Here is a 26,043-nt window from a genome sequence, read left to right as displayed (position 1 = left end):
AGTAAATGAGGGATTAAGGATATAGTTAATTTTAGTTTAGGGTAAATAAACGAAGACATCTACAATATAAACATGGTTTATTCATATATTAATTATTCAGTTCCGTGTGTGACATACATATCATAAATTCTGCGAAGCACAACGCCTCAAACTTATCCAACCCCTCCACTTTGTCCATGTTGCACTTTAAGTCTCACTTCGATTAGCACATAAAAGTGGTTAAATAACACAGTTCACATATTTAGTAGCCTAGTATACTTTTGATTTCGAAGGGCCGAATAAAATCTGGTGGTAAGTTTAATCTAAAATGTAGTTAATAAGAGTATGATTATCATATATCACGACACTTATAAGCTGCTTATCTTATACATAATAAAAATAATCTTTTCTAAATTACACATGGAGCCATACACTCATCATTTGCATCACGGAGCTCGAGTTTGAAACTGGACGTTTCGTAACCAGAGCTAATCTTAATTTAACTCTTTAATTTAAAATACACTTAATTTATTTACAGTAATACTGTGTATATAGAATAAGTAGAAATATTTTAAAAGCTTCACTATGCTATGTATTTACATATAAAAATTAGCGTAGGTACGTATATAATGGCAGGTTTACAATTAAGAGATTTTTGTCAACTAAGAGGAAAGAGCACATGTGGGATGGCCAGAACAACTAACTTTAAGGTCAGTTATCAAATCGATTAGTTTGTCAGAGGGATGAGAAAAATAAATGTTTGTCGAGGGGGTGCAAATATGACCTTTACGGTTGTGCTGGCTCATCGAATTAGGGGCGGTCAAAATAATTAAAGCAGAGGCTATTTGGACCCTTTTACAGAAAACACAATTTTAAATAAGTGTTTAAATGTTAAAACACCGCTTTATGTATGTACAAATAAATAGAAATCTCTAGCTCTGTCGTGTTTTACACGTGTAAGCGTACTTTTCCCAAAACTAAATGTTCGCCGGCATTGAAATTCGGTGTTTTAACAAGTGGCAGCAACGTATATAAAATGTAACACGAAATATTTTATCTGAGAAGATTTAACTATGACAATAAATCATTAATTTAGCAGAAACATTTAACAATTACATTGCTTCAATTTATATGGCACTATGTTAGGATTTAACACAGAGTTACTTATCCAAAGAATCGTCGTAAGTTCTAATTGCGAAATTATAATGTTAGTTTCGCTTTTATTTAATAGGCAAGTATAAAAAACTTATACAAAGAAATTATAAGGTTATCATTTACAAAGTGCACATTTATAGCATAGGCGTAACATTATCAACGATGCGTTGAAAACATTATGCCGGAAATCATACGATTTGGTGTGATACCTATTAGTGAATCTATTTTACAAAGAAAATGTCCAATGCATAAACTAAGAGCACGTCATTTTAGTTAAGGACTTTTAGGAAACTGTATATGATGCACATGGTTACGGCCACTTTCGAGACTGAGCTTGCAGAACCGCTGTATATTCTTATTCCAAGGTCCTTTATTTCATTTTCTGTAACAAACAAACTCATTACTTCTGACATATACATGACATTATATGTAGTTACGACTGGTTTTGTTAGACGGGATACGTTTGTGCTTTACATGAATAGAGTTATGTTTATTAAAAAGGGATTGCAAACAAAAGTTTTATAGTATCTCTTAAAACATAGAAAAATAACACAATGACCTTTGGTTTTATTAAAGATAAAATCCATTAAAATGCATTATGAAGCATTCGCTGGATGATAAACAATGTTAACATTTAAAAAAGCAGAAAATGTTTAGTTTTAGATTTTAGTTTCAAAGCCGCAAATGGGAATTCCATACTACACTGAAGATTCTGAATTTAATAAAAATTTTCTTATACGTAACTAAAATGTAAAAATATCTGGTTACAATCTAAAAAATCGAAATCCGAAAGAACATTATCTGAATTAATTTGGCGGACCTTTTACATAACTTTACACTTTTTATGAAGGATTTTATTGATTTAAATTTATGTGTACTGTTGCATGTTTCTTATTTGAGTACATTTCAAGGGAAGAAGGCCACCCAATTTTTTTTTCATCCATTTTCAACGAAACTTGGTACCTTCGAGAGTTTAATACTTTATCAAATATTTGTAAACAATTTTGGCCAGAATGCCAACGTTAAAATTTCGCCTGCATAGACTAAGAAAATGAATTCGAAATTTTTTTACATGACTATTATGAAAAATATACCGGTGAGATATAGTAGCCAATTAAAGTTATTTCTAAAAGAAGTATTTTTTTAAACAATATTTTTTAGCTGTTATACAGGTGTTCCAGAACTCGAGCCCCAGAGAAAAAGGGTTTATGGAGGCAACAATTCTGAATCAAAATTTCTATTAACTAATTAACTAATTAACTAATTCTAATTAACTCAAAAAATAACCGAGATAAGACAAAAAAACTGTAGCCAATCGTGAAGCTGAACAGAATTTGAAAATTGGTAACTATGGACACATACTATCATCCATTGGTCAGATGAATATTAGACTCTCGTTGCCTAGGAAATTGGGATGGCCTTTTACTCCACTTCTCGAATAAGCATTCGGGATTGGTTATTAACTTTTTATCAGTTCTTGAATACTATTAAACTTAATCAATTTTTGTTTTGAAATTTACCATCTGTATTGCTGTCGGCACCCTCCCTTGCTCTATGGGGCGCGAGTTCTGGGACACTGTATGTTACCAAAACTTTTGTATAATTTCTTGTAAAAATTTCTAAAATTTATTTTTCGAGTCTATGCATGCAAGAAATGAGGAATTTCAACACTACGTATATTCAAAACTATTGACGCCATTGAAAAATTCAACAATTAAATTCAGGTCAGTTATGTATGATTTTATTAAGTATAAAAAATTGTTTTTATTTTGCAGTCGAGGCTGAATGTCAACCAGAACAACTAAAATAGATAAAATAACAATTTTTCTCATCATTACTCTTACCATTATAGACATGCCTGGGAGACTGGGGTCTTTCTGGAAAAGTCAAGTCTTTACGTTCCAAAAAGTGCAAATCAACGAAGGAAGGTGCATGGTAGACACGGTGCATGTAACAAATAAACAATTATTTTATCTCTTAGTGCTCATCTCTAGTAAATATTCTATTTTATGCATAACTCATACTGACCTGTCTCTGTAGTTTGAAACGTAAAAGCTTCGGAAATGGGACTCCAGCCAAATTTGTTCCGTGCTTGCACTTTTGCTTCGTAACTTTGACCCGGTTCGAGACCTCTGATGACGTAACTCATAGTCTGGAAACCGGAAGGCTGCACTGGAGTTGCTGGAAGAATAACGTCTCGCCAATCTGTTCTTCTGTCGATGATCTGGCGGCCGTAACCGTTGCCAACGTTGTAGAAAACGGCACCATAAGTCTTATTTTCCTAAAAAATTAAATTCGTTTTTACAATGAGAGGAGAAATGAGGTAATTACCCTTCCTAGATTAAATTTCCTTTGACTCTGGTGATGCAGCGGCTGCGGATGTCCATCCTCTGAGCCAGGATTCTCTGGCATTCGCCGGAACAGGAGTTTGTATTCTTCAATGGGACTGAAGGATTCCACTGCCCAGGTGATGTTGTAGCTGTCCTTCCAGCTGCCTCTGGAGGCGCTGCTGAACTTTGCCGGGTTGGGTTTGCCTACAGAAATTAGTCTAATAGTACGATCACGTAAATATTTGGGAAATGACTAGTTTTATCAGCTCAAATTTACAGTTTCTCTCATTTTGTGAAAGGTAAAGGTATTTATGGCTCCAGTACTTCGTAACAAAAGTTGAAGCCGCAATAATTTTGAAACGAGTCTTTATAATCGAGCCATTTTTGTTTTATTAAACGTGACTATATTCGCCCAAAAAGCAAAGCCATTTTCCGAGTTAATTATATAAAAGTTCGGAGTTTGGACAATGAATGCATTACCCATAAATAATTCCTCTTGGTGTATAATAAAGTTAATGTACATGCATATCAAGCCAAGCTTTCCAACAACAAAACGAGAATAAATTATCTTCTCATGCTCTTTTATTGGCTTTTTAACATGCCATTACGGCAGCATGTATAATTTAATTAAATCCCTGACTATGTTAACTTAATTATTTCTTGAAAAAGTTGGTAGATCTGCAAGAAAATAATTGTCGCCCAGTTGTAAAAAGTACAATGAAGACAACCGTAAACTCCGCCTCAGCAGATTTGTTTGAAAAAAATAAAAAATAAAAAACTCCACTTGCAAACGGATTTTTTCACGGTGGCTCCATTTCTGAAGTCTTTTATCGGGAAAAGTTGCGTCGGAGAACTTTCACAACGTGCTCTCTTATACGAGAATGACTGACTGGGTATTTTATTTTTATTTATTTTCTACTTTTGTCGCTTGGGAATCAAGATGAAATAAAATATGGCGCAATCGCTTATCTGGAAAACTTAAAAAACTTTGTTATTCAGACGCTTTACTCCAAGTTTATTTTTAGGAAATGAATGAATTTTTGGTTGCTCATTTTGTTCATGGGGTGTTACATTTTTCAACATGTTTGTTCATCGATTTGTGGGAGTTTTTACACGCACACGTGTTAACATGGAAACCGTTTTTACGCAATTAATTTTATTATCGTGGTGAAAAATTTGCTGACTTCGCTCTAGTTCATCGGTTTTGATAAAACTATGCTTTGAAACGGTCAGATTTCCCCTAATCTAATAAATAAATGTTACAAATTGTACGAAACGATTTTTAATTAGCTGTGGTAATGAAAAGTGACGCCATTTCGAAAGCCGTGCGGTAAGACCATCAAAGAAATTCCCCATGACCCGCAGAAACGCTGATGAGTTCTCATCAACTTTTTGTCAAACGTAAAAATTTAAATTTTCATAATTTCAAAAGCCTCGTAATTTTGAGACAACTGTTACAATTACCAAAAGCCGCGACGAAGTGAGCAATTACGCACGTAAAGAAATAAAAAAAAGTAATAAAGTTTATTACTCTTTTGGGAATGTGGCGAACTTTATATTTGTGGGGCAGCCGTCACCGGAGTTCATATTAAAAATGATTGCAAGCTGCATCGTTAAGACGTTGCATTTTCTATCATCCATCTATGTCAAATCCTTTTATGAAAAACGTTACATTGACTGTATGCACCGGTAATTACTTCACGCAAAATGAATGTTTCCTTCAATATTACCTTCGACAAAACTGCAATCAACTATGATGGAGAATCAATAGACAGTACACGCGGACAGAACTAAAACAATACGAAACATGGAACATACAACTGCTGTATTTCCTGTTTTACTGATCCATAAAGGTGACATCTAATGGTAATATACAGAGCAGATATGTGTTGGAGCACCTGTGGTGAACATTTTCACGGCTGAAATGACGACTAATTGAGTTTTACTGCTTGTCGCTGCTAAGGGAATAGCTTATGACTGAGATGCTGCATCATGCCATTACGAGATGCGCTTCACCAATCTGTTTCTAATAAGGTTTAGTTCTGAACGTAATGAGGTTAAGTCAATGATTAAACAGTGGATGACGAATATTTTCATTTGGGACGTTGATAGAACGTAGCATCTTAAATTTCAGCGTAATTCAATAGAGTCGCGACTCATTTTCTTATTTGCAACTGTGATAAATTGATTTTTGTATAAAATATCAATAATATGGTTCCCGCAGCGCTGAAAAACGTAACGAACTTCTCGTATTAAATGAAGCATTGATGGAAAATGGACAAAGATAAGACGGTCTTAAAACATTTATTTCATCATCATTGTATCATGACGAATGGAAACGATGGGAGTTGTACCTATCTCCTGTCATAAATTTAAGGGCTTAAAAACATTGCTATGTTAAAAATTATTGTCGTTTTTACGGCTTTTGTGGAATAAAATTTTAATAATTGTAAGGGCCGTGTATAATAAAATTTTTAGCGATGTCTCAAATTGGAACTTTCCAATTGAACAATTATGCTCATCTCATAGCATCCTATGCACGTTTTTCCTTTTAAATATAGAAGAAGTGTTAATTAATTCCTAATTACAAGAATGAAAATACCAACTTTGTGAATTTTCTAATTTACATTAATCAAGTATTGATCTGATCACATTCACTGATATTGTGTTTTTTATTTGACTATTTTTATATACTTCATACTTTTTTTAAAACTGTCAAATTTGGAGACACGTTTGTTAACTCAATCCAGTTACAAAGTGTCAGATTTTTTTTGGTTAATAAATTTTATTCATTTTTCCACCACTAGCTTGAGAACATGTCATTATGTCGCCTGGTTGCGAAATTCCTACAAGTAGATAAAGAAAAGCGTATTTTGGGTTGCCTATATTAAGCTAAATATTTAGTAGGCTTGGAAACAAACGTCATGCATACATCAAAAAGAAAAATGTTATATTGGTTTTACTTTAGAATTTTTTATTTAATAATTGCAAATAACGAAGTAATTTAATTGGTCAATTAAAGTTAGATAAAAACTCTAAATCAATTATATAAGTGTCAGCAATTGATAGAGTAATGCTTTCTTATTGCGTTCTTTTCATCTTCGAGTTTTAAATCCCTTAATAATAAGAAACATTGACCCAATTTTATCGAACCGTTTTGCTCGTTTCTAAGGAGCTGCGTCAATTTGAAACAAAAAAAAACCAAAAACATACAATTTAGAGTTCTAAACGCACCAAACGAGCACATTCGCTGAAGGATGATCATAATAACAACACTTTGGATCGTTCCTTGTCGTGATAAGCTGGTAAGTGAATGCGCTTTATGAAAGTGACAGCAGCAATATTTTCCGATCCAGCAAATCTACATGCACACGAAAATTCAATCAAAATCTGGGATTCCCCAACGGTTCACATTATTTTTTTATATTTAACAAGATAAAATTTATTGACGCTTTGCTTTCGTTTGATTGAAAAATCATTTATTTGTCGGGAAATAGTTGGCAATAAACTGCACGTGGAAGCGTTTATTTCCTTTTCTCGTTCGGGATAATAAAACTTTCAGGACAACAGCAACGAGTTGATAGTTTTCATTGCCCTAACTAACCCAACCTGGTTCTGTTTAATCTCTGAATAATTTTACAGTTAAAACTGGATAAAATGGCTAATTAATGTAGCTTTACGCCCATATCTTCAAATCTACTCTGTAAACTTGAGGCAATTATCTATTAATCTCCAAGATTAATCCATCTAAATTAGTAGAGTAATTTTATTGAAAGCTCAATTATTTGCATCAAGCGCCAGTTTCAGCGGAATCAGACATTTCATCTACCGACACCGCATCGACAGATCCTCGACTTCTCCAACTGACAAATTTGTTTAAACAATTATCATTCTCGGGAAACTTTGTGAATTTGTAAGTCGCTTCTCATCAGAACTTGAACTCGTTTAATCGACGTCTATTGACTCTGTCGTTTTGCTTATCGTTTCCTAATAGCTAGGACTCTTGACGCAAGAGTGATGTACGACCTCCCGGTTTTTTGTTGTTTATCCTGCAATGTTATTTGGCTGTGATAAATCTTACCGGTTAATTGGACGCTCTTTCTTGTTTTTCCCAGTTGATTATCCGCCACGCAAGTGTAATTTCCAAAGTCGGAACGGTGTACTTTGCGAATCACGAGTGTATGTCTGGATCCGCGTGACTCCATTATTCTTCTTTCTGTTGTATCCAGCTGCATCGTGTCCCGGTACCAGAGCACCTGGAAATGAAATACGGGAAATAATTAACGAGGGATTTGGGAAAAATTACGCTTCAAAAGAGTGAAATTTTAGACTGTAATAATTTGCACAGAATAGAAAAACAGCATATAAAGCAGAAAATAGAGATCTCGTTTTTCGTTCATCTGAGCTACGTTTGTAATAACTGTTAATGTTATTTCTGTTTGTAGCTAAATGTACTACCGTTAAAAAGTATTTGCGTGCTTTACTTTTTTTATTTCGTTTGTTTGGGTGATGTTTTGTACGAACCATTTCCTCGAATTGAGAATCGGTTTATAAATTTTACTTTTTCCAGATATTAAATGTAAATATTTATTCGAACTATCGAATTAATAGAACGGGTTTTTTAGTTTCTATATTTTTTAGGTGGTTGGAATTAATTTTGCCTAAGTTGTGTTTATTTTGCTACGATCGATATTTTTAATTATCGTCTTTAAAACAAAGAACTTTAAACTTGATTAATTAACCCATAGAATGTTATTTACATTTGCTTCACAGTAAACTGGGGCCGAAAAGAAAAGGACAAAGCAGTCGTAATTATTGATTAGCTACTTTCATATTTTTCATTTCTAGATTGCCTGTTCCTTAGAATCTTAAATTATAGAAAGGTTTCTTTCATATTTTTGAGTTTTGAAAATTTTCGAGCTTCCAAGAATTTGAATGCTAAACGCCACTAAAATATGAATAATAGACGACCAACTTCACAACACATCAAGCTTGACTAAAATAATTAGTTGTGTAGCTTTTGAAAACTGAGTACAATATTGTAAAAATTAGTCTCTATTTCATATTCTGTTTGAGTACAAATCGCTTTGATACAACTACAACAAACGAAGCAAAAGGAGAATGCAGTTGTTTAATATTGCTCGTAATTGGTTTTATTTCTCATACGAAAACTTTCTATTTAGAGTTAATATTCCTTTGGAAACGTTTTTGATTAATTTAATATTTGTACGAAGTGATGTTCGTCTGTTCATTTTCATCTCAAATTGCAACACTTGCATGTATATTATTGAGTGAGATATAAAATATTTGGTTTGATCTAACTAAATTCTCTTTGAAGGACATCGTTATCTATTATTTCAAACATACATTTATAAAAAATACCGCTCACTAATCACAAAGCTCCATTTTAAATTAGGCGTCTACAAAAAAATTCTGCAGGAAAAATGAGGTTTAGAAGTCAGATAACAGCCAATTACAGATATGCAATTGGTTAAATATGAAAATCTCGCCTATTTAATAAATGAAATTGTCGTAAATTTTTGATACCCTTATTACAATGAGATTCCAGAGCCGTCAACACACAAAATGCGTCAATTTTGCCAAAAACGCATGAAAGGGAAACACAATATTTATTATTCAACCAACAGCGCACATGTCTATCAAAAAAATGTTTTGTTTCATCACAGCGAACTAAATAACACCCGCAGCTATTTGCACGTTTTTGTTTTCATGTATATAGTTTTACTTGGAAATAGAATTTTGAATAAAAAATCTTTGTACCGTGAAAAATTATTTAGTAATTTCAGTGTCGCTTCTATCGTCAACTTCCTACAATTTATTATCGGCATGTTTGAACAGGGTATTGGGTCGAAAACTTATTTGCATATCGTTATTCTATGCAGCTACTGAGTTTAACTTCCGTTATTGATGTAATTTATTTTATTATAACATCGTTACTATCGCGTATAATAAGTCGAAAGAAAATTGGAGCAATTGTTGCCGTCGATTCTTGATTTATTTGTTTACAAAAATTTGCATTTAGTGGCCCTGGACTGTGTTAAAGCATTCTGCTCTTCCAGCAGTGTGTTTTACATGTTAGCGTGCGATATGCAGGTCCTATTTTATCAAAGACTTTAAACCGTTTATCTCAATAAACCCGACATGTGCAAGGTATTAAAAATTTAGTCTGTCTACCCGAGAATGCATTAAAACAAATAATAAAAATAAAATTATGCATGCGATTCTGGGATAACTTTCTGGTTCTTTACTTCGTAAAATTAGCCAGCGAGCTTTAAATACACGACTCTTGGTCACAAGTCAGAATAAATAGGATTAAGACTTAAGACTAATGATAGTAGCAACCTCATTTTTCACGTGGTGAGTCAGTTCGGTTCATTCTTGGTTAGGCGACATTCTTTAGAACTTTTGGCTCACGGCCATACCGGAATTATTAGGATTTCGGCGACACCGTTTGCATACATTGTCATTCTAATCAGGAGTCGTGTCATGCTCGAATTTTTAATCTTTATATATCGCAAATTTCCGATATTACGGTTCACCTTCGGGTCATGTATTCTCCACAAAAATTACCTCGACGTGGCCAAATGCGCTGATTTCAAAACGTGCTCAATTACAAGGAAATTGGAAAAGGTTTATCAAGGTTGGTGCTTTGATATCAAAAATGATTATTTTAAATCCGAGTGGAGGGCGGTTTTGATAAATGATTTATCAATCCGGAAGGCGGGCATTAATTTATGCCGTCTCTCTTTGACCACGTTAACAGAAATAAAGTTTTAAATCATTCAAAAATGTCATGGTTTGGAGGCGAATGCTTAGTTGGCATGTTATCCACATTTTGATACCACATAAATTTTTACATTCAAATAAAGCACACAGCGGTTGTAGGAGTGCACCGGATCGTAAATCAATTTAGAAATGGGTCAAAAATTTACACTCCCCGAGGTGCATTGTGTGTTGTCGAAGTAATTAATTTATAAGTGAAACCATACATATCGTGCCAATCTACATTGTTGCCTCGGAATGAAAAAGTATTCTTTTACGTTTCACCTCGTCGCAGCCAGACTCATAATATTTTCATGTGTCCTTTTACAACGGCTCTATAATTCTTTAACAATAATAAAAGTAAAACCGGGGAAGTAGAGAGCGCAACTAAGAGGGAGTATAAAAGCTGTTAGGGTAAGGGAAGCCGTCTCCAGTCGTTTCGGTGAACCAACAATGCCTCTCTCTCAGTTCTTGTAAATTATACGTTTCTACATAAACCCTATTTTCCTTTTCATTTCTCATAGCCACCGACATAAATAACACTCCGGACCTGCTGGCCTGCTTCGCAAAACTATTCCAGTCCGGCTAAACTTTTCCATCTGCCGGAACCAATTTCCAAGCTTTTTGCCCGGACCGGCCAAGTTTACCACTCTGATTAATAAACCAATTTGTAGGTGTTTCTCCAGTTGGTACGATACTCTTGTGTTGTGGTGTTAGACTTGTGTCTCGAAATCAAATTAAATCCGAACGAGCGTTGTGATTCTAGCGAAATCCATATTGCAACAATTTCGTTTATCTTCAGCTCAAGCGAGACTCCTTCACGCCTCAAGACTCTGCTCCTTTTGAGAGTAATTATCGCCAAAAAACCCGCACATCCTTTATGTCTGCCTGGGAAAACCATTTACAAACAAATTTTAATTAGGGTTTTATTTAGCTAACCCACTTTGAAACTTTTGTTGCAGATCCACGAGTCCTGCTTCCAGCGCGCGAAAAATGCCACTTTGCAGGTGGGCAATAATTCCCCAAAATTTTTAATTACTTTTTCTAAACTTGGTTATTATGGCCGGTAAGTAACAAATCATGTCGGTGAAAAACCCCTCTCGCCATAATCGTCAAACTTACGAAATTAATTAAAACTAAATGATTAATTTTTTATCACACTCCAGGATGTGTGAGAAAGGAAGTGAGCTTTTTCACGGTGCGTTTCCGCGTTTTTATCCTGGCGGAGCGGGGGCGTGCGTTTCCACTCGGCAGGTACATACATTAATGTCAGGACGAGTGGGTTATTTAGCCACATTCTGTGACGGCGAACGCGAGATATCCACCACTGCAAACTGTATTTAAAAGGTTTTTTGTACGTTTGTTTTATTTGCCCCCAAGGATCGCAGCTAATTTACGTTGATATGCGTTTTGAAATGTAATTAATTAACAATCGGTACAAATCAAACATTTGAGACGGAGGGGTGAAGTTGCATTACGTTGAAAACATAGTTTTTTGTTTTCTATTAGCAAAATGAATACAGGCTGCTGTTTATGCAAGCGTGGATATTGCCCATATTGACGAAAAATTTCATTAATTATACCAACTAATAAATTGATTAAAGCATAATATTGAACGTGGCAAAAATTAAATCAGGGAAAACACCTGTGCCGTGGGCACACGTTTTTATTCGGCAAAATGTTTGCACCAGCAGCCATCCAAAAATTAATATAATTTCTTAAAAAATCCATCATTATCTAAACTTTCGTATAGTGTAATTTTAAAACTTTCCTAACACTTCAAAGAAATTTATATTAAGCCGATATAAGAATCTCGGAATCTAAAGAGTTCAGCTACTGCGTCGGAGAAGAAGTCTAAGTTCTGTTGACCAGTGTAAGTTTTTCCCCCAGAAATCACATGCTCATTTAAGAATCAATTGGTTGCGAATTGCCTTAAAACGACCGAATAAAGCACATGAAAACTTTCAATTTTGGCAACACAGTTCCAGAGGGTTAATAAATAATTTTCAATGAACTTATTCAGATAATCCCGCTGTCAAGAAGATCATTGGCTAAGACTATTATATAAATCTCCAGAATTTGCCCGGAATTTCTGTAGAAACTTTATAAGGAATTTAATACTCACTTTTCGTTATATTGTCTGCTGGTTTGACTTATTTTATTACTACAAATTTCTGCTTATTTATGAAACTGCCTGTCTAAGCAGTTTTAAACTCGTGCACTTTTCACCTGACATAATCGATCGAAAAATTATTTCCCTCAGCCCTAAACTTGGTTTTATATACCTGTCGGAAGGTTTATATTAGAAGAGCGGGAACATCGATAAAGACATCAAAGTAAGTATCTAAAGCTATGACGTGTACTGAATTAGACGCGTGTTTATTCAAGGGTGTACCGCTCAGTTTTAGTTCAACTTAGCACGAAATAGAAAGCAAGTGTTTAATAAGTCTAAGTATTAGCTAAACCACAAAGGACGTGAGCGTAATTTTTCGCACTCGTTCGTGTTCATTTAAATGAGATTTGATAGTACATTTTAAAATGTTCCGGCGCATCCACCAAAACCCGCCGACCACCCTTTTTAAGTGTTAATAAAAAGAAATTGATATTCAGTTGACCTAGCTTTGCTGAAGTTAAACAAGGTTCCAAGTCGTCATCTGTTTCGCATTCTTGTCACATGAATTAATCGCGGTGCATTTAAAATTTCAAACGCAAATCCGAGAATTGCGTCCATCACTTTGTCGGGCTTGTCCTTTGGTAAAAATGGTTTGAAAATAGTTGAAAGTTTTAGTTGATTTTAGTTTTTGCTATTCGGATATGTCGCAATACCATAAATGGAAGGATTTATGTCGGTTTTAGTGTTACACGGTATTGATACGTAGTTGGACCCACTGCTGTTGAGCAATAAAATTCCTCGCGGTTTATGGCAAGATAAATACGACACACCCCTATTCTCTATTCCCCAGAAAGTTGAGACGAGAAGAAAAACAGTTTAGTTTCGTATTATTGTTATGGCAGTGGATAAACATGTCCATTCTGGCTGAAAATACATATCCGATTCGTGGGCGAGCTGGCGAGGAACGCGACTGTATTATTTCACAATAACCCAAAATAAGCCGTTTAAATATATGCGGTGTTCTGACAACACTATAAATAATAATCAACATCAAAAATCTTAGAGGAAATGGGACGACTGTTATTAAATTGGAAAGCCGAAAACGGAAAAGAAGAACAATCATAGATTCCAATAAAAGAATATTGATTTTATCTACGAGTTCCAAGGAGAAGCTACTAAATTTTTCACTTCATTTATTTTGATAATACTACAGGAGCAGCGCGGTGAAAACAGACCAATATTGCAAAGGCAGTTTTATTGACAGAAAAATTCAATATTTGGTGTCTACTCTTAAAACTGTTACATTTTAAATCGATTAAATTAAACACTACATCTGCTAACAGTTGCATTATTAATGAGCAAAGATCTCTCGAGGAATCTTGATCTTAATAAAATTGTAAATTTGAAAATAAAATAAAGAAACATCGTTCCGATTCCCGGCTGTAATCTGGTTTGATTAATTGTTACTTGTTGAAGAAGACGTAACCAAATTCGCTACAAAACTCGTATCAGTGTTGAAATATAATCTGTAAACTTTGTTCGGGTTGGTTCAATATGATTAACAGTTTATCCCGGAAAAGTTTCTGTTTACTTTGTAATAGTCACTTGCTTTACTCGATTATAAACTTGCCCTGAATACGCCTTTCGTAATCTTCGATAAACTGAATAGACGTTTAAAATTTAATTGAGTTGTATTATAAAACCTCGCGTGAGATGGCGTCGAGATGCTCGCCTTTTTGATTAACTTGCAGGAGAGCAAATCAGGAACTAAAAAATTACGTTCGTGTACCGATCCCTCTAATTCAAACACTTGAGAAATAAATGGTTTTCTGATTCAAAATCGTCTCAGTACTGTAACCAAGATTTATGCAGATCTCTTCGTTTAATGAAGTATATTTCCCACTCGACGGATTGACATCGTAACTCTTTATTCCTGTAAAAGGTCTCATCTGTTCGGTTCCATTTACTTTCGCCACAGCGAATCTTTTATATTTTTGCATTTGGTACTCTACACGTTTAATAAGGAGTGATATTATAGTTGGATGCGACATTTGCTCAAGTGGCTGAGAGCTGATGGTATTTTCAGAATGGTGCATCCAATGCAACAGTGGATGGCACTTAGTTCGAGTGCTCCTCTGAGTAATAGATGAGGAGCTTCGACAATTTGAATCCATTTATTCGATACCAGACTGTCCGAATTCTCAAAATTGCATTGGGTGCACGTGAAGGGGAAAAGAAGCAGCGGGAATGCAAGATCCTTTGTGTGAACCACTCATACGACACTTTTAAGCAGAATTGGGACGTAATTTGACGTTTTTATATCTTGATCGATTTAAATTGGATGTGAATTTTGCGGACCCTTTGAATATTCAACGCGTATTTTCAATCGTTTACTACTTTTACGAATCTTTTAACAGTTTAAAAATAAATAGAATTTTATATTCAGGTTTAAAGAATTACCCTCTATTTTTCTTCAATCAATTTACACGAGTATTTTAGTTAAAAACTATAAACGATTAATTTTCACTTTGAGAATTTAACGCTGCAAAGATACTCGGATAAAACCGCCACCGGACACTGAATTCCACAGAGCCTCAGTGCACAAAGAAGAGATAAAGAGGAAATTGTAGCTCATGCATTCATCGAAAAATTGCATATCAGCTCCACAGAAAGACGATCCGGAAACTCTTGGTTGCGTACCACTCACCGGAATGTAGCGACTTTAAATAGGAACTAAACCGGAGCCGCCGAGTTTCCGGTGAAAGGCAAAGAGTTCACTTTTTCTTTCAAAGAAAACTGCATAAACGTGTTTATATTTACAAATATAATTTGTACAACTTACCTCTTTAGATGTTTATGGAAGGCGCGTATTGCAATTTCTTCAAGCACGTTTCCAAATTAATTTACAATGAATGCCGTAAAAATAATTATAATTTAATTTTTAATTAAAAGTAGCAGTCCGCAAGACGGAGCCGTCGCCGGCGTGTCATTTAACGTGCCAAACAATTTCTACAAGTAAAATGGCAAACAATTTAAAAAACAATCGCCGAAACGATTAAGGGCTCCGGAAGCACGTGCTAACTGCCGTGACGAAACAAAGCAAGCTCCCAACAACAAAAAACATCGTTCTCATCTATCCCATTCTCCTTTTTCTTCGCCCAATTCGCAATTCTAACACGATTCCCGACAACACTATCGAACATCGAGTAACATTATTTATCGAGAAGATTCGTCGAACCTTTCGACTGTGACACGATGGAAGACAAAATGAAAACGCATTTTAAGAGCAGAAGACGGGTCAAGGAGGAATTAAGTAACCTGTCGCATTTTCTTTATCGGAAAAACGGCGAGTATTAATGTGGAGGTGCTTTTATCGGCACGAGATCTTACAACGAGCTGTTTAGGCGGTTTAGCAATTATAATCGGCTTTTGTAGTGATGAATTACTTTCAACACGTGCATATTAACGCGGAAAATGAGGTGAGCAGTTATAATCTGGAAAAAGTCAAAAGGTACAATGATTGGGCTTTTGTTACTAATGAAGTGTTGAAGTTCGCTTCACGAGCAAAATGAGCGATCGAAAATTTGTATGAAAGAGTAGGGAAAATGTGAATGAAGACAAATAACTGATTGTCACTATCTCAAATCCACAAACATGTTTCTGAAAGGTAAAATAATTTTTTTTTTGGTTTTGACAGGTTTTGATCTAGTTTGCTGATTTGTGGTAAAAACGTAATTAACACAGTTAAAAAAAGTTTTGCAATCTTCCTTTCCACAGGGAAAAGTTTTCCTAGCTAGTTTAACTCATTTTAGCGCTTTTTTGTCCACAAATCATTTTTTGGAAGCACATTCCTCTCATTTATTTTTAAGCGCATGCATTCTGTGCAAAAAGTCATTTTCGTTGCGCTTTTGGAGATGAAATATGTTCTGGAACTTAATAACAGTCATTATTAATTCAAACAAAGCGCACGGTTTCCACCAAAAATACTTTTAATAACGACTTTGTAAGTCTGGTTATCATAAAGTTCTCTGCAAGCATATGTAAATGGAGCCGAACAAAAAAAGAAATGTAAATATTTTGTTGTTCCTTAAACGATAATTCTCTGCGCTAACGGTTTTGCAGATGACGAACGATCCGCATTAGGGCAGAACGTGAGTTTTTCGCGCTCTTTGGTGGCGTATTTACCACTCAACTATCGCCAAATAAATAACTCAATTCCATGCACTTTATTACACAGATTTAGTAACACTTCATGAGTCCAATAAAAAGTTTAAACTTTATGGTCGATATATCAAGCTAATAATTCAACGGCACTTGTTCGCGGCACGATGAACTATACAGAGTTAAAGATATATGTCTTACCTGCGAGCTTTCACACTAAATTTAGCCCAACTTCACCATTTTTAATTTATTAAAAGCGCGATCAGGGAAAAGCTTGCCGCATTTTGATCGTTCCATTAATTTTCTGCTTGTCATTTAGTAGTTCACCCGGACTGCTTCAATTTTCTCTCTGAATATAATTACAAGACTAGTTTTGCGCAAATCAAAATTAAAGCCGCATTCTGTTTATAAGACCTCTCCATGAAGCGTTTTATGTTAATTAAATCTCCATAGAAAAAGCCTGAATACATGATAAAGTAACGTCTTTTTTGTGATGTAAATGTATTTTTCCGACCACCAGTTTTTTACATTTCCTATCCCCCAATTTCTATTCAAATTTGCGTTGTTAAAAAGTAAATATTCCGTGTCCGATCCTAATAATTCTAAAGTTTAGGAGCACCCACACTGGAAAGGACACGAAACCGGTGTTATAATCCGGGTATTATCCGAAAATATGACGACTTTGATTGCGAATTTAACTTCGTGCAAGTTGGGGCGAAAAATTTGTAAAAATACAAAAATTTTATTTATCCAGGAAGAGACTTGTATTGATTACAATTTTTATTAAAAGTGACGTTGTGAAACCAAAATACCACAATGTGGGATCTAGTCATTAATCACCGCGTGCGTCATCGTCGTTCGAACACCATAGAAAATATTCCGAGTCTATAGAAAAGAGCGACACCTGTTACTTTGCTGCTACTCTTAAGAAACCCCAATTCTTTTGACCGAAGCCGCATTAAAGATGACTTTTATTGATTAGCTTCCTTATGACCTATTCGTAATTTTCTTACCAATAAAACATCTTTAGTTTTTCGCTACAACACTCCTCTAAATAGCGTAAATCTTCTCACAAAAAAACGATTTTCACCATCCTTGCCTAAAAGCCGATAAATTATTAATCGCATTTATATTGTGTAAAATGTGGTGAGCTGTTTGGCGTCCATTCCAAACTAAATATGACGGACCTTGTTATCCGATTATTGACCGGCACTTTGTACCATCGCGTGCACTAAATCACCGCTTCCAATGACACGGTTTTTTCAACGATTCAGCCGGAAATCGTATTAATGCGGCTTAACACTTTCCTGTCTGCACATGGGGTATTTCCATACAAATTTTCAATTTGCGGGGTGATATCAAGTTTTATTGTGAAAAGTTTTATGTTTGAGGTATAAAAGATTCTCAACTGAGACGTATCGTGGATACGAGCGGATCTAATGATTCGGACCCGTACGCAACCTCTGCATATTGATTGTTAAGCTATTGGACGGCCTCTTTGCAGGTTTACGGATCGTAGCTCGCAATGCATGAAAATAACCGGAAATTGCTTTTAATGGTATTAAAGCGACGCTGCTGGGAAATTTTGGCAAAAACTGGAAGATTCAGATTCTTACGTGGAAACGTTCCATGATTAGTTATTTATAGGTATTATTTTCAAAGTGTGATATTGGAAAATGTAAATGTATTCCTATTATCGGTTGGTAAAGTGCGGAAAAACCGACAACAAAACAGTCCAATTTCGTACTATTCCTGCTCGACCGCTTGGAATTATTTAACCAAATTGTGCAATAAATGAAATGCTGCTTCCCTCTCCGCCTAAGAGAAAATTTCTAATTTATTTAACTCCGCCGAAATTACTGTCAAATGTAGGTGCAGTTATTGAATAATTCACTAGAGAGCTTTCAGGGTAAGCCCCTACATGGAGTGCTCTGCCAAACCGCTTTGACGAACATCTTCTCCATCATAAATTTTTGAGAATTCCCAGAAACAGCAAACGTACTCTTTAAAAATCGTTTTTGTTTTTCTTATAATTGTGCTCTTTAATATGCGATATTCATGCTTTATTACGGTTAAAATTCCTCTTTTTCTAAGTTTTGCATATCGAGAGAACGGCGTTTTTAATTTAAAACCGAGAGAATCAATACTGCAATTCAGTTTTATGATTATTTTGAAACGACGGATTTGATTCATTAAGCTCGGCTAAATCGAAGGACAATAATGATTATGTTAGGGACCTGAATGAAATGTAGCAGATCCGGGCGATATTTCGCTTGAATGAGCGCTCGATATTTACAGCTGCTACAAAATCCTTAGTTAGTCCGAGAGATTTACTTTGTACGCGGCTCTAAAAATTTTATACACTCAACTTACATTTATTACAGAAAACGAATGTTTTTTTGCGATTTCATTTGCTGAGAATGTTTTTTTCTTTAAATTATGATTACAACAAGTTTTAAAGTGAACAAAGCTGGAATTAAGAGAAACGACCAAAAATACAAAACATGACTCTCGAAGTTTTTAACTCAAAAGTTTCACAAGCTCTGTTGTGTCGCTAACTCAATGTAAACTTACCTGGCAATTTACAACGATTTTAATTGAAGTGTATTATTTTCGTCTCAGTTGCAGACTTGAAATTAATGACTTATTATTTCTGCGATTTTACTTTGAGCCCCTGATGAAATTTTTTTAACAGAATCTAACTTCTAATTTTAAAAATTGTCAGTCAGCACCTGTTTATTTTCGAAGCGCCACATTTGTGCATTATTTGCGCTTGTAGCTTCATTACCAGCTCGAAATCCTGCATTTCTTACATAATAGCGTTGTGAGTAATGTCCACGAAACTGCCCCCATTAACCGGAGTGCACTATTATTCTAAAGCCCAGAGAGCTGTAAATTAAAACTTGGTGCAGCATATCCGTCTGTTACTGGCATATCTTTCCACAATAAAAAATAATTGGCTATTTGTAGAGGGGACAAGTTGAAATCACCCCGTATATGAGCAAAAAACCGTTGAGAGAGCTTGAATTCGGCCAGTACAATCCCAACAAGACCCTACACTCATTAGACGGTGTTTAATGGCCATTCCCAAAGTAATCCCAATTATAATAAATATTATCCTGAAGTAATGGGTTTCCGTTAACGGCCAGAAATATAAACTCCCTCTGGACTCCAGCTTTTTGCGGAAATGACGAATAAATAATGCTTTCCAGGTCAAGCGAAGCTCTTTTAAATTTAAAACGGGATTGATTCCGTCTGTGTTATTCTTTGATTCTTTAAAAAGTTACATTTGTGGCGTTGTTTGTGTGAAAAGGTGGGACTCAGGAAACGCTAATTTGCCTACATATTCATGATTTTCTTGTTAGTAGCGTTGTAAAGAGGCCGTTATCGTTCATTTTTCTGGCAGACATGAATAACTTGCGCGTCAAAAATACATAAATTACCGTAATTTTGCCAACGCGAGCGTTTAATATACAAGTTTCAGAAGGCGAGCAACCTTAGCTAGTTGCTATCAGCATCTGTACAAATTATAAAGGTCCCTAACCGCATGCGATGTATAGCACTGGGGCTGTTGCTATTACGAAATTATAAATCTTACTGTAATTTTGCCTACAATTTCTACTAGCATGCTTAAGCTCGTTGGAAGAAAACTGCGACAATTTATTAGGAGGAAGTTAGCGTGCTGCAACCACAGATCTGGAAAAGGTAGATACGGTTACCGCATGGATCTATGGACTTAAGTAGCACAAATGGGCGCATCAACCATTTTTATTGGCCTTTCTTTTATGTTGGCAAGCAAATGCTTGTGCGATAACGTCTCTTTCACGACAGAAGAATTAGCGTCGAATCAATAAAATCTTCTGCAAGGATTCTGCTGCCATTGGTGTTTCGTTTCGTTCAGCTGAACAGATTTTCCAAATCTCGTTGTCTTGTGCGGATATACTAAAACTGTTTTGATCGATTTCACGAGTTTAATCAAAATATGACACCGTATATTGAACATGATTACTACTAATGAAAATGGTATAACACTAATATTTGTGTTGATATAATCCTGATTGAAATCTGAACTGAAAAATGACAGTGTTAATATTGACAGTACTAAATAACACTCATCATTGTCCTCACGTTAGGGTGATAAAATCGTGTCTTCCTAATAGCTAATTTGTTACATGATAAATTATAGAATCACACGAATCATATCCAGGAAAGTCCATGCTTTCAAAAAACGCGTCGAGTCACCGATAGAAAATTAAATTCACATTTCCCCTGCTCGATTAATTCGACCAAATATTTTTTTTGTGATTCACTCACCTCAGGTTGACTCTCCCCATGTACGATACAGACCAGCTGCGCCTCTTGACCTTCCCCAGAGTGAACAATCGGTTTTTCTACAGCTATTTCTGGAGGATCTGAAACAAATTCGCACTTAAGAATTCACCAAATCGTTCAAGAGGAGGCTTTCAGCATTTAAGCTTTGAAATTATTCGGGAGAACGAGATATCTTAATTAATGATACGCCAGCGACAGATTTTTTACAAGCGAATCTTTTGACAAACGAGCGTGGATTCTTCTGTAATAAAAAAATAAAAATACAAGTGCGTTTAGATACGCAACGTTGTCTAATTAACGGTGAAAATCCACCCTTGTTGCCATTTATTTCCAGACCTCGGCATAAATCAACGGATCCAATAGTCGGTTACGAAGAGTTTCATTAACATTTTTGCAGTAATCGTGTTGTTTTGTAAATTAAAAAAGTGGACGAGCTGCAATATCTGCGCTTTTCCACTATGAATTTTAATTCAATTTATATAGTTGTGATGTTGGGAAATTTAATTATAAATTCGGAATCTCCATTGTACAAGGTAATTTGGTTTTAAAACATTAAATTCGACATTGTTCACTTAGGTACAATTTTTGATTACGGTAGCTAAACCTAATTTCGATATAGAAATTAGCAACCGAGCAAATAATTCCAAATCGAAATAATTAGGCTTCCTCTTTGCATCGATATTGCATATTTGAAACATTTCATTATGCACTAAATGTTAACCATCGAGGTCAGGGTGCAAAGCAGTTTCACAGAGGCTTTTGTGATTACCAATTGTGGTTTGCACATCGTTAATAATCATTACATGTCGTTATTAGTACGATGTTGTTATCAGTAGTATTTGCGGTCATAAGCATACACACTTTAGCAGTGTAAATTGACTTTAACTAAATCCTATAAATTTGAATTTTATCGGAATAATTTAGCTTATTGTTCCGGTTTCAATTAGGAATCCTAGAGGAAAACAAACTTGCCTGTTTAGAGCTGATAACAAATGAAATGTGCAAATTGATATTTGGCCACGGAGTATTGTTTCAAAGTAAACAACAATTAAAACAACAAAAACGTAAACAATAAAGAAAATATTTCTAAAACCTTCCTAAATGATGTTTACCTTTTCAAAGCAAGATAACAAATTTAATAATCCTGAAATACATTTTCTTCTAATTAACTCGAAAACTCTCGTTTTCTAAAATTTATGCTTACTCGTTTAGGAGACAAAAAAGTAATAATTTCCGGTTTTGTCCTTGCTGCAGGTGATTATACTGAGTGATGTTTCAATTAAGAACTCTTGTGGTGCACCGTGCGACAGCTATTGTCCATAATTCTAATTAACAATTATCTTGATATTTGCTCTTTCATCTACTGCGCTCGAGCTCGAGATAATAAGATGCTATGTCATGAGATTAGTTTCTTTTTTTGAAAACTTTACATCCGCAAACATTACACAGTTTGCTCGAGTAAATGCCATTTATAAGACAAGCAAAACAGTTCTCTAACCAAAGCTCTCGGAAAATTAGGTTGAACGTAAAAGTATGACTATTTAAGGATCCGTCTTGAGCGTTAATGTGGACATTGTTTCGGTTAAAGTGCAGTCCATATGTTGTTAGCTGACGTTTTTACAACCGACACATTTAATTTTCTCCATGTGGGAAGTTGAACCGTTTTTACAGCTAGAATAAAAGTTTTTAATTTGTAAAGTACATTGTCCATTAAGTTCACTCCCTTTATTTTATTACACCAGACGGTAGCTCTTGTTGCATGAGCTGAACAAAAGAACACGGCTCATTCAATGCAATGATTAAGAAAATTGAATTCAGCATTTCAGTGGATGTGGTGCATTGACGGAATCAGGAAAATGAGCAAGGCAGGAAGTTTTCCAAAACTCAGTAAATCTATAAGAACAATGCAGTTCTAACACAACTTTAACACCTTTCTTGTTTATTTTCAGAATTGTTATTGAAATTATCGTAAACCGTCGTATTTCCAAAGCATACAGCGCGTTTTCCGCCTTGTTATATTTCTTCTGTAGAGCAGAAACTGTTAATTACCTCAAATAAACTGTTGGCAAAATAAACTGCTTTTAGATGAACGATTCTTTAGAGGCGTTCTTTAGAATCTGGAAGCACATGCATTATACGTAATACTATTACAAAATAATTTACGAAGCGGCAATAAATTCTTCGTCCTTGGTTTAGTAGTTTTATCGCAGGGAAACTTTAATAGATTTTGCAAATTTTAGTTGAGCGATAAATAATGATTTAAGAAGTAAAGTTGTCGTACTCTGCACCTAAATAAAACCCGCAATGATTAATTAACACAAAGTACAGATTTAACACGATATAATAAGGATTCTCTCAGATTTACACACCGCCACGTTCAAATTTATGTTTATATCCTCCGTGCGTAATTAATATTCTCCCCAGATCGACGAAACCTCGTCCGGGTCCAACTAAAACTACATAACTGGAGCAATCTATCTTGGACAATCTTGGACTTAAAACCTCCACAGACCGCATTCACTGCACTTAATGCATTTGCGAGTAGTTTAAAACCGTAGAAAAATATGGCGATAGTTCGTTTAATTGCGGCTTAGTCCACATTATGGGGGCATTAAACGGCACTTGTATTAAGCGTTGTTAATATTTTTTACTTTTGCCAAGTTTCACAGAGGAAGTTTGAACATGCATCTGGTTATCTTCACCTTTCAGATTTTTACAGCTGGGTATTATGGCCTAACTTTCATGGAATCTGGGTTATAAATGACTCTGTTCGGTTGTTTTATCATCCTTGAACTGCGACAGACGTTTGTTATCAAGAAATATGTGCATATGAAATAGGGAAATATATTACAGAGAATAAAATTTCTATTACGTGCAAACATAACATTACTCTCTTTTATGAGGCACTATTTAAAAAAATTTACGTCGTATGCAAACATATTGCGATATTATGAAAAAATAAAAGTTCAGATATTGTTTATCGCCGCTCATTTTTCACTGGTGCTGTTTCAATTTTCTAGCATCTTAGACAGATTGATGCCCATTTTCCACGATTTCTCAAAAAAAAACAATGCTGAATTTTGACAAATTATTATATTAAAATAAAAGTACATGGAAAATTATTATGTGGATAAAACCCGGCGCATCCACCATTTTTAACAAAATATAAAAACCAAAAAAATTGTCGTAAATTGAACATTATTTTTTTATGGAGAATAAAACATTATTTTGTATATTTTTTAAGAGTATTATTTATACCTGAGAATTTATGAAATCAAGACAAAAATCTTGAATTTATAAAAATTTAGAGAATTCAAGGTGTCCATAAAATTGAAGAAAACTTGGATTTCCCAGAATCATGAAATCCGACTTAAAAGATTTTAAATGTCTTTCTATTTCTTGGATTTTAATAATTCCCAAATTTGCACATTTTAAATTTTTATATATTTTTTAATTACCTAATATTTCAAGAAATTGAAAGAATCGAATCAAGTCTAAAAAAATCAGAAAATCTAAAAACGTTCTAAAAATTAGGTATACAAAAATAATCTAAAAGATCTCAAACTGACTCCTTATTTATTATTTAAGGAATCTAAAAAATTTTACAAAACCAGCCTCCAAAGAATATAAGAAATTAAAAAAAAAAAATAGAATCCAAAACAATTTAAAGAATTCATCAAATTTAGAGATCGTCCAAATAAACTATCAAATACAAAAAGTAAAAATTGAAAAAAAATTGTAGACAAATTTTTAAAATTTAAAAAAATTGTCGATTAGAACATTTCCGCAAATTCCGAAAATAGCAATTGCGGGAGAGACATAAATTGCTAAAAACAAATGAATCTTTTTAAATTTTGTGAAATAATTACCATGGCGGAATGAAGACAAGGACGAAGAGATAATTAAAGTTCTTTTGGTGGTTTTAAGTGTCGAAACCGGAAATTTAACCCAACTCACGTCTAGTCCACACAAGGCACTTTAGGCGTTCTAGTTACCTATATTGTGCGACCTGTAACCGCTACAGTTTACCTCAACTCGAAATCTCCATTTAGAGACAGAATTAATTATTAATTATGTTTAAAACGTAACTGTTGTATTAAGCGCAAGGCACGAATTTAAAAATTCAGATTCGTACAATCTAAATAAACGAACCATTTTGTTTATATTTTTTTCCATGAAACCAATGCAATTCTGTTTTTGGTTCGGTTCGTACTAGTGATTCCACCAGCGAAAAACCGCATGTTATTGAAAGGTGGAACAATAGTCAATTAAACGTATTCAATAATACCTGTTTAACCTCCGATTAAACCGAATTTACCTGCAAATACAGTTAAGTCACGTGTAAAGCTGATAACAGTTGTATCAAACCCAATAATGAGCTGTCAGCGACAGCAAACCGGGGTTTGTTTATCAGCCGTCCTTTTAGAGCATCACCCTTCTTCAAACCCCATCCCTGTATGTCGGACACATGCCTGTCTATTTGCTCTTGTAAATAATGGCCCGGAATTATGCAATATACCATTGTCAATTGCAGGTGGATTTCAAGAGTTTTAAATGTCAAATTGTTGTTGTCACCGATGCAGGATTAGCAAGTCTACATGGATAAATTATACGTAATTACGCAGATATTCTTGAAGATCAAAATAGACTTTAGTTGTTACAACATCCACATCTCCTTCTGTTATGAATTTGCAAGGAAATACAATAAGAAATACAAGATTAGGTTACTGCCGGCTTTTCAAGATCCTTTGAATTGTAATATCTTTTCTGAAAATTAAACACGAACGATTTAATTGCATTTTAATTATTATTACAAATGCACTGACACGAAAACAGCCTCAAACGCTGTGTTGGTGTTTTTGCCTTTAAAGTACCTACAAAGAAAACTTCAGACGACCACCACCCGACTTACAAGCGGACCTTAAAGCCACATCGCAATGTAGCCAAGCTAAAACAAATCAAGATGACACCCGTAATAAAACTTAATGGCGATCATGCACTTAACCCTCGCGGATGAGCAGCCCCTGGTTCGCAACGCAAAGATATTAACGGAACTGGAAAGTCCGTTTAATCTCCCGTCCGTTAAAACTGCAGGCGAATGTCCCTGTGTCTAGCTAGATTCTGAGCTTTCGAATTGATGTCTTATTTTACGGTACTAACGGTTTAATGGTAGTCGTTTATTTTTCATGG

At 34.8% G+C, this 26,043-nt stretch overlaps 1 protein-coding gene across 2 annotated transcripts in view; it reads right to left on the bottom strand.

Moving 5' to 3' along the window:
• Positions 1 to 60: 60 nt before the first annotated feature.
• Positions 61 to 26,043, bottom strand: part of LOC148179265 (limbic system-associated membrane protein) — a 138,443-nt gene continuing 112,460 nt past the window's right edge. Inside the window, exons 5-10 of one of the 2 annotated variants that reach the window (XM_088030552.1) lie at positions 20,836 to 20,933; positions 7,546 to 7,720; positions 3,466 to 3,668; positions 3,163 to 3,415; positions 2,979 to 3,026; positions 61 to 1,516 (exon numbers count right to left, since the gene is read on the bottom strand). In XM_088030552.1, coding sequence (XP_087886678.1) covers positions 1,404 to 1,516; positions 2,979 to 3,026; positions 3,163 to 3,415; positions 3,466 to 3,668; positions 7,546 to 7,720; positions 20,836 to 20,933 — 890 coding nt within the window. In that variant the 3' untranslated portion in view covers positions 61 to 1,403. The remainder of the gene's footprint in view (positions 1,517 to 2,978; positions 3,027 to 3,162; positions 3,416 to 3,465; positions 3,669 to 7,545; positions 7,721 to 20,835; positions 20,934 to 26,043) is intronic. The other variant, XM_088030553.1, reaches the window with a different exon arrangement.

Source organism: Gnatocerus cornutus, chromosome 2 (genome assembly GCF_029298725.1).
Source record: "Gnatocerus cornutus isolate USDA-ARS CGAHR chromosome 2, icGnaCorn1.1, whole genome shotgun sequence".
Taxonomy (NCBI): domain Eukaryota; kingdom Metazoa; phylum Arthropoda; class Insecta; order Coleoptera; family Tenebrionidae; genus Gnatocerus; species Gnatocerus cornutus.
This window is presented reverse-complemented; position numbering and strand designations above follow the sequence as displayed.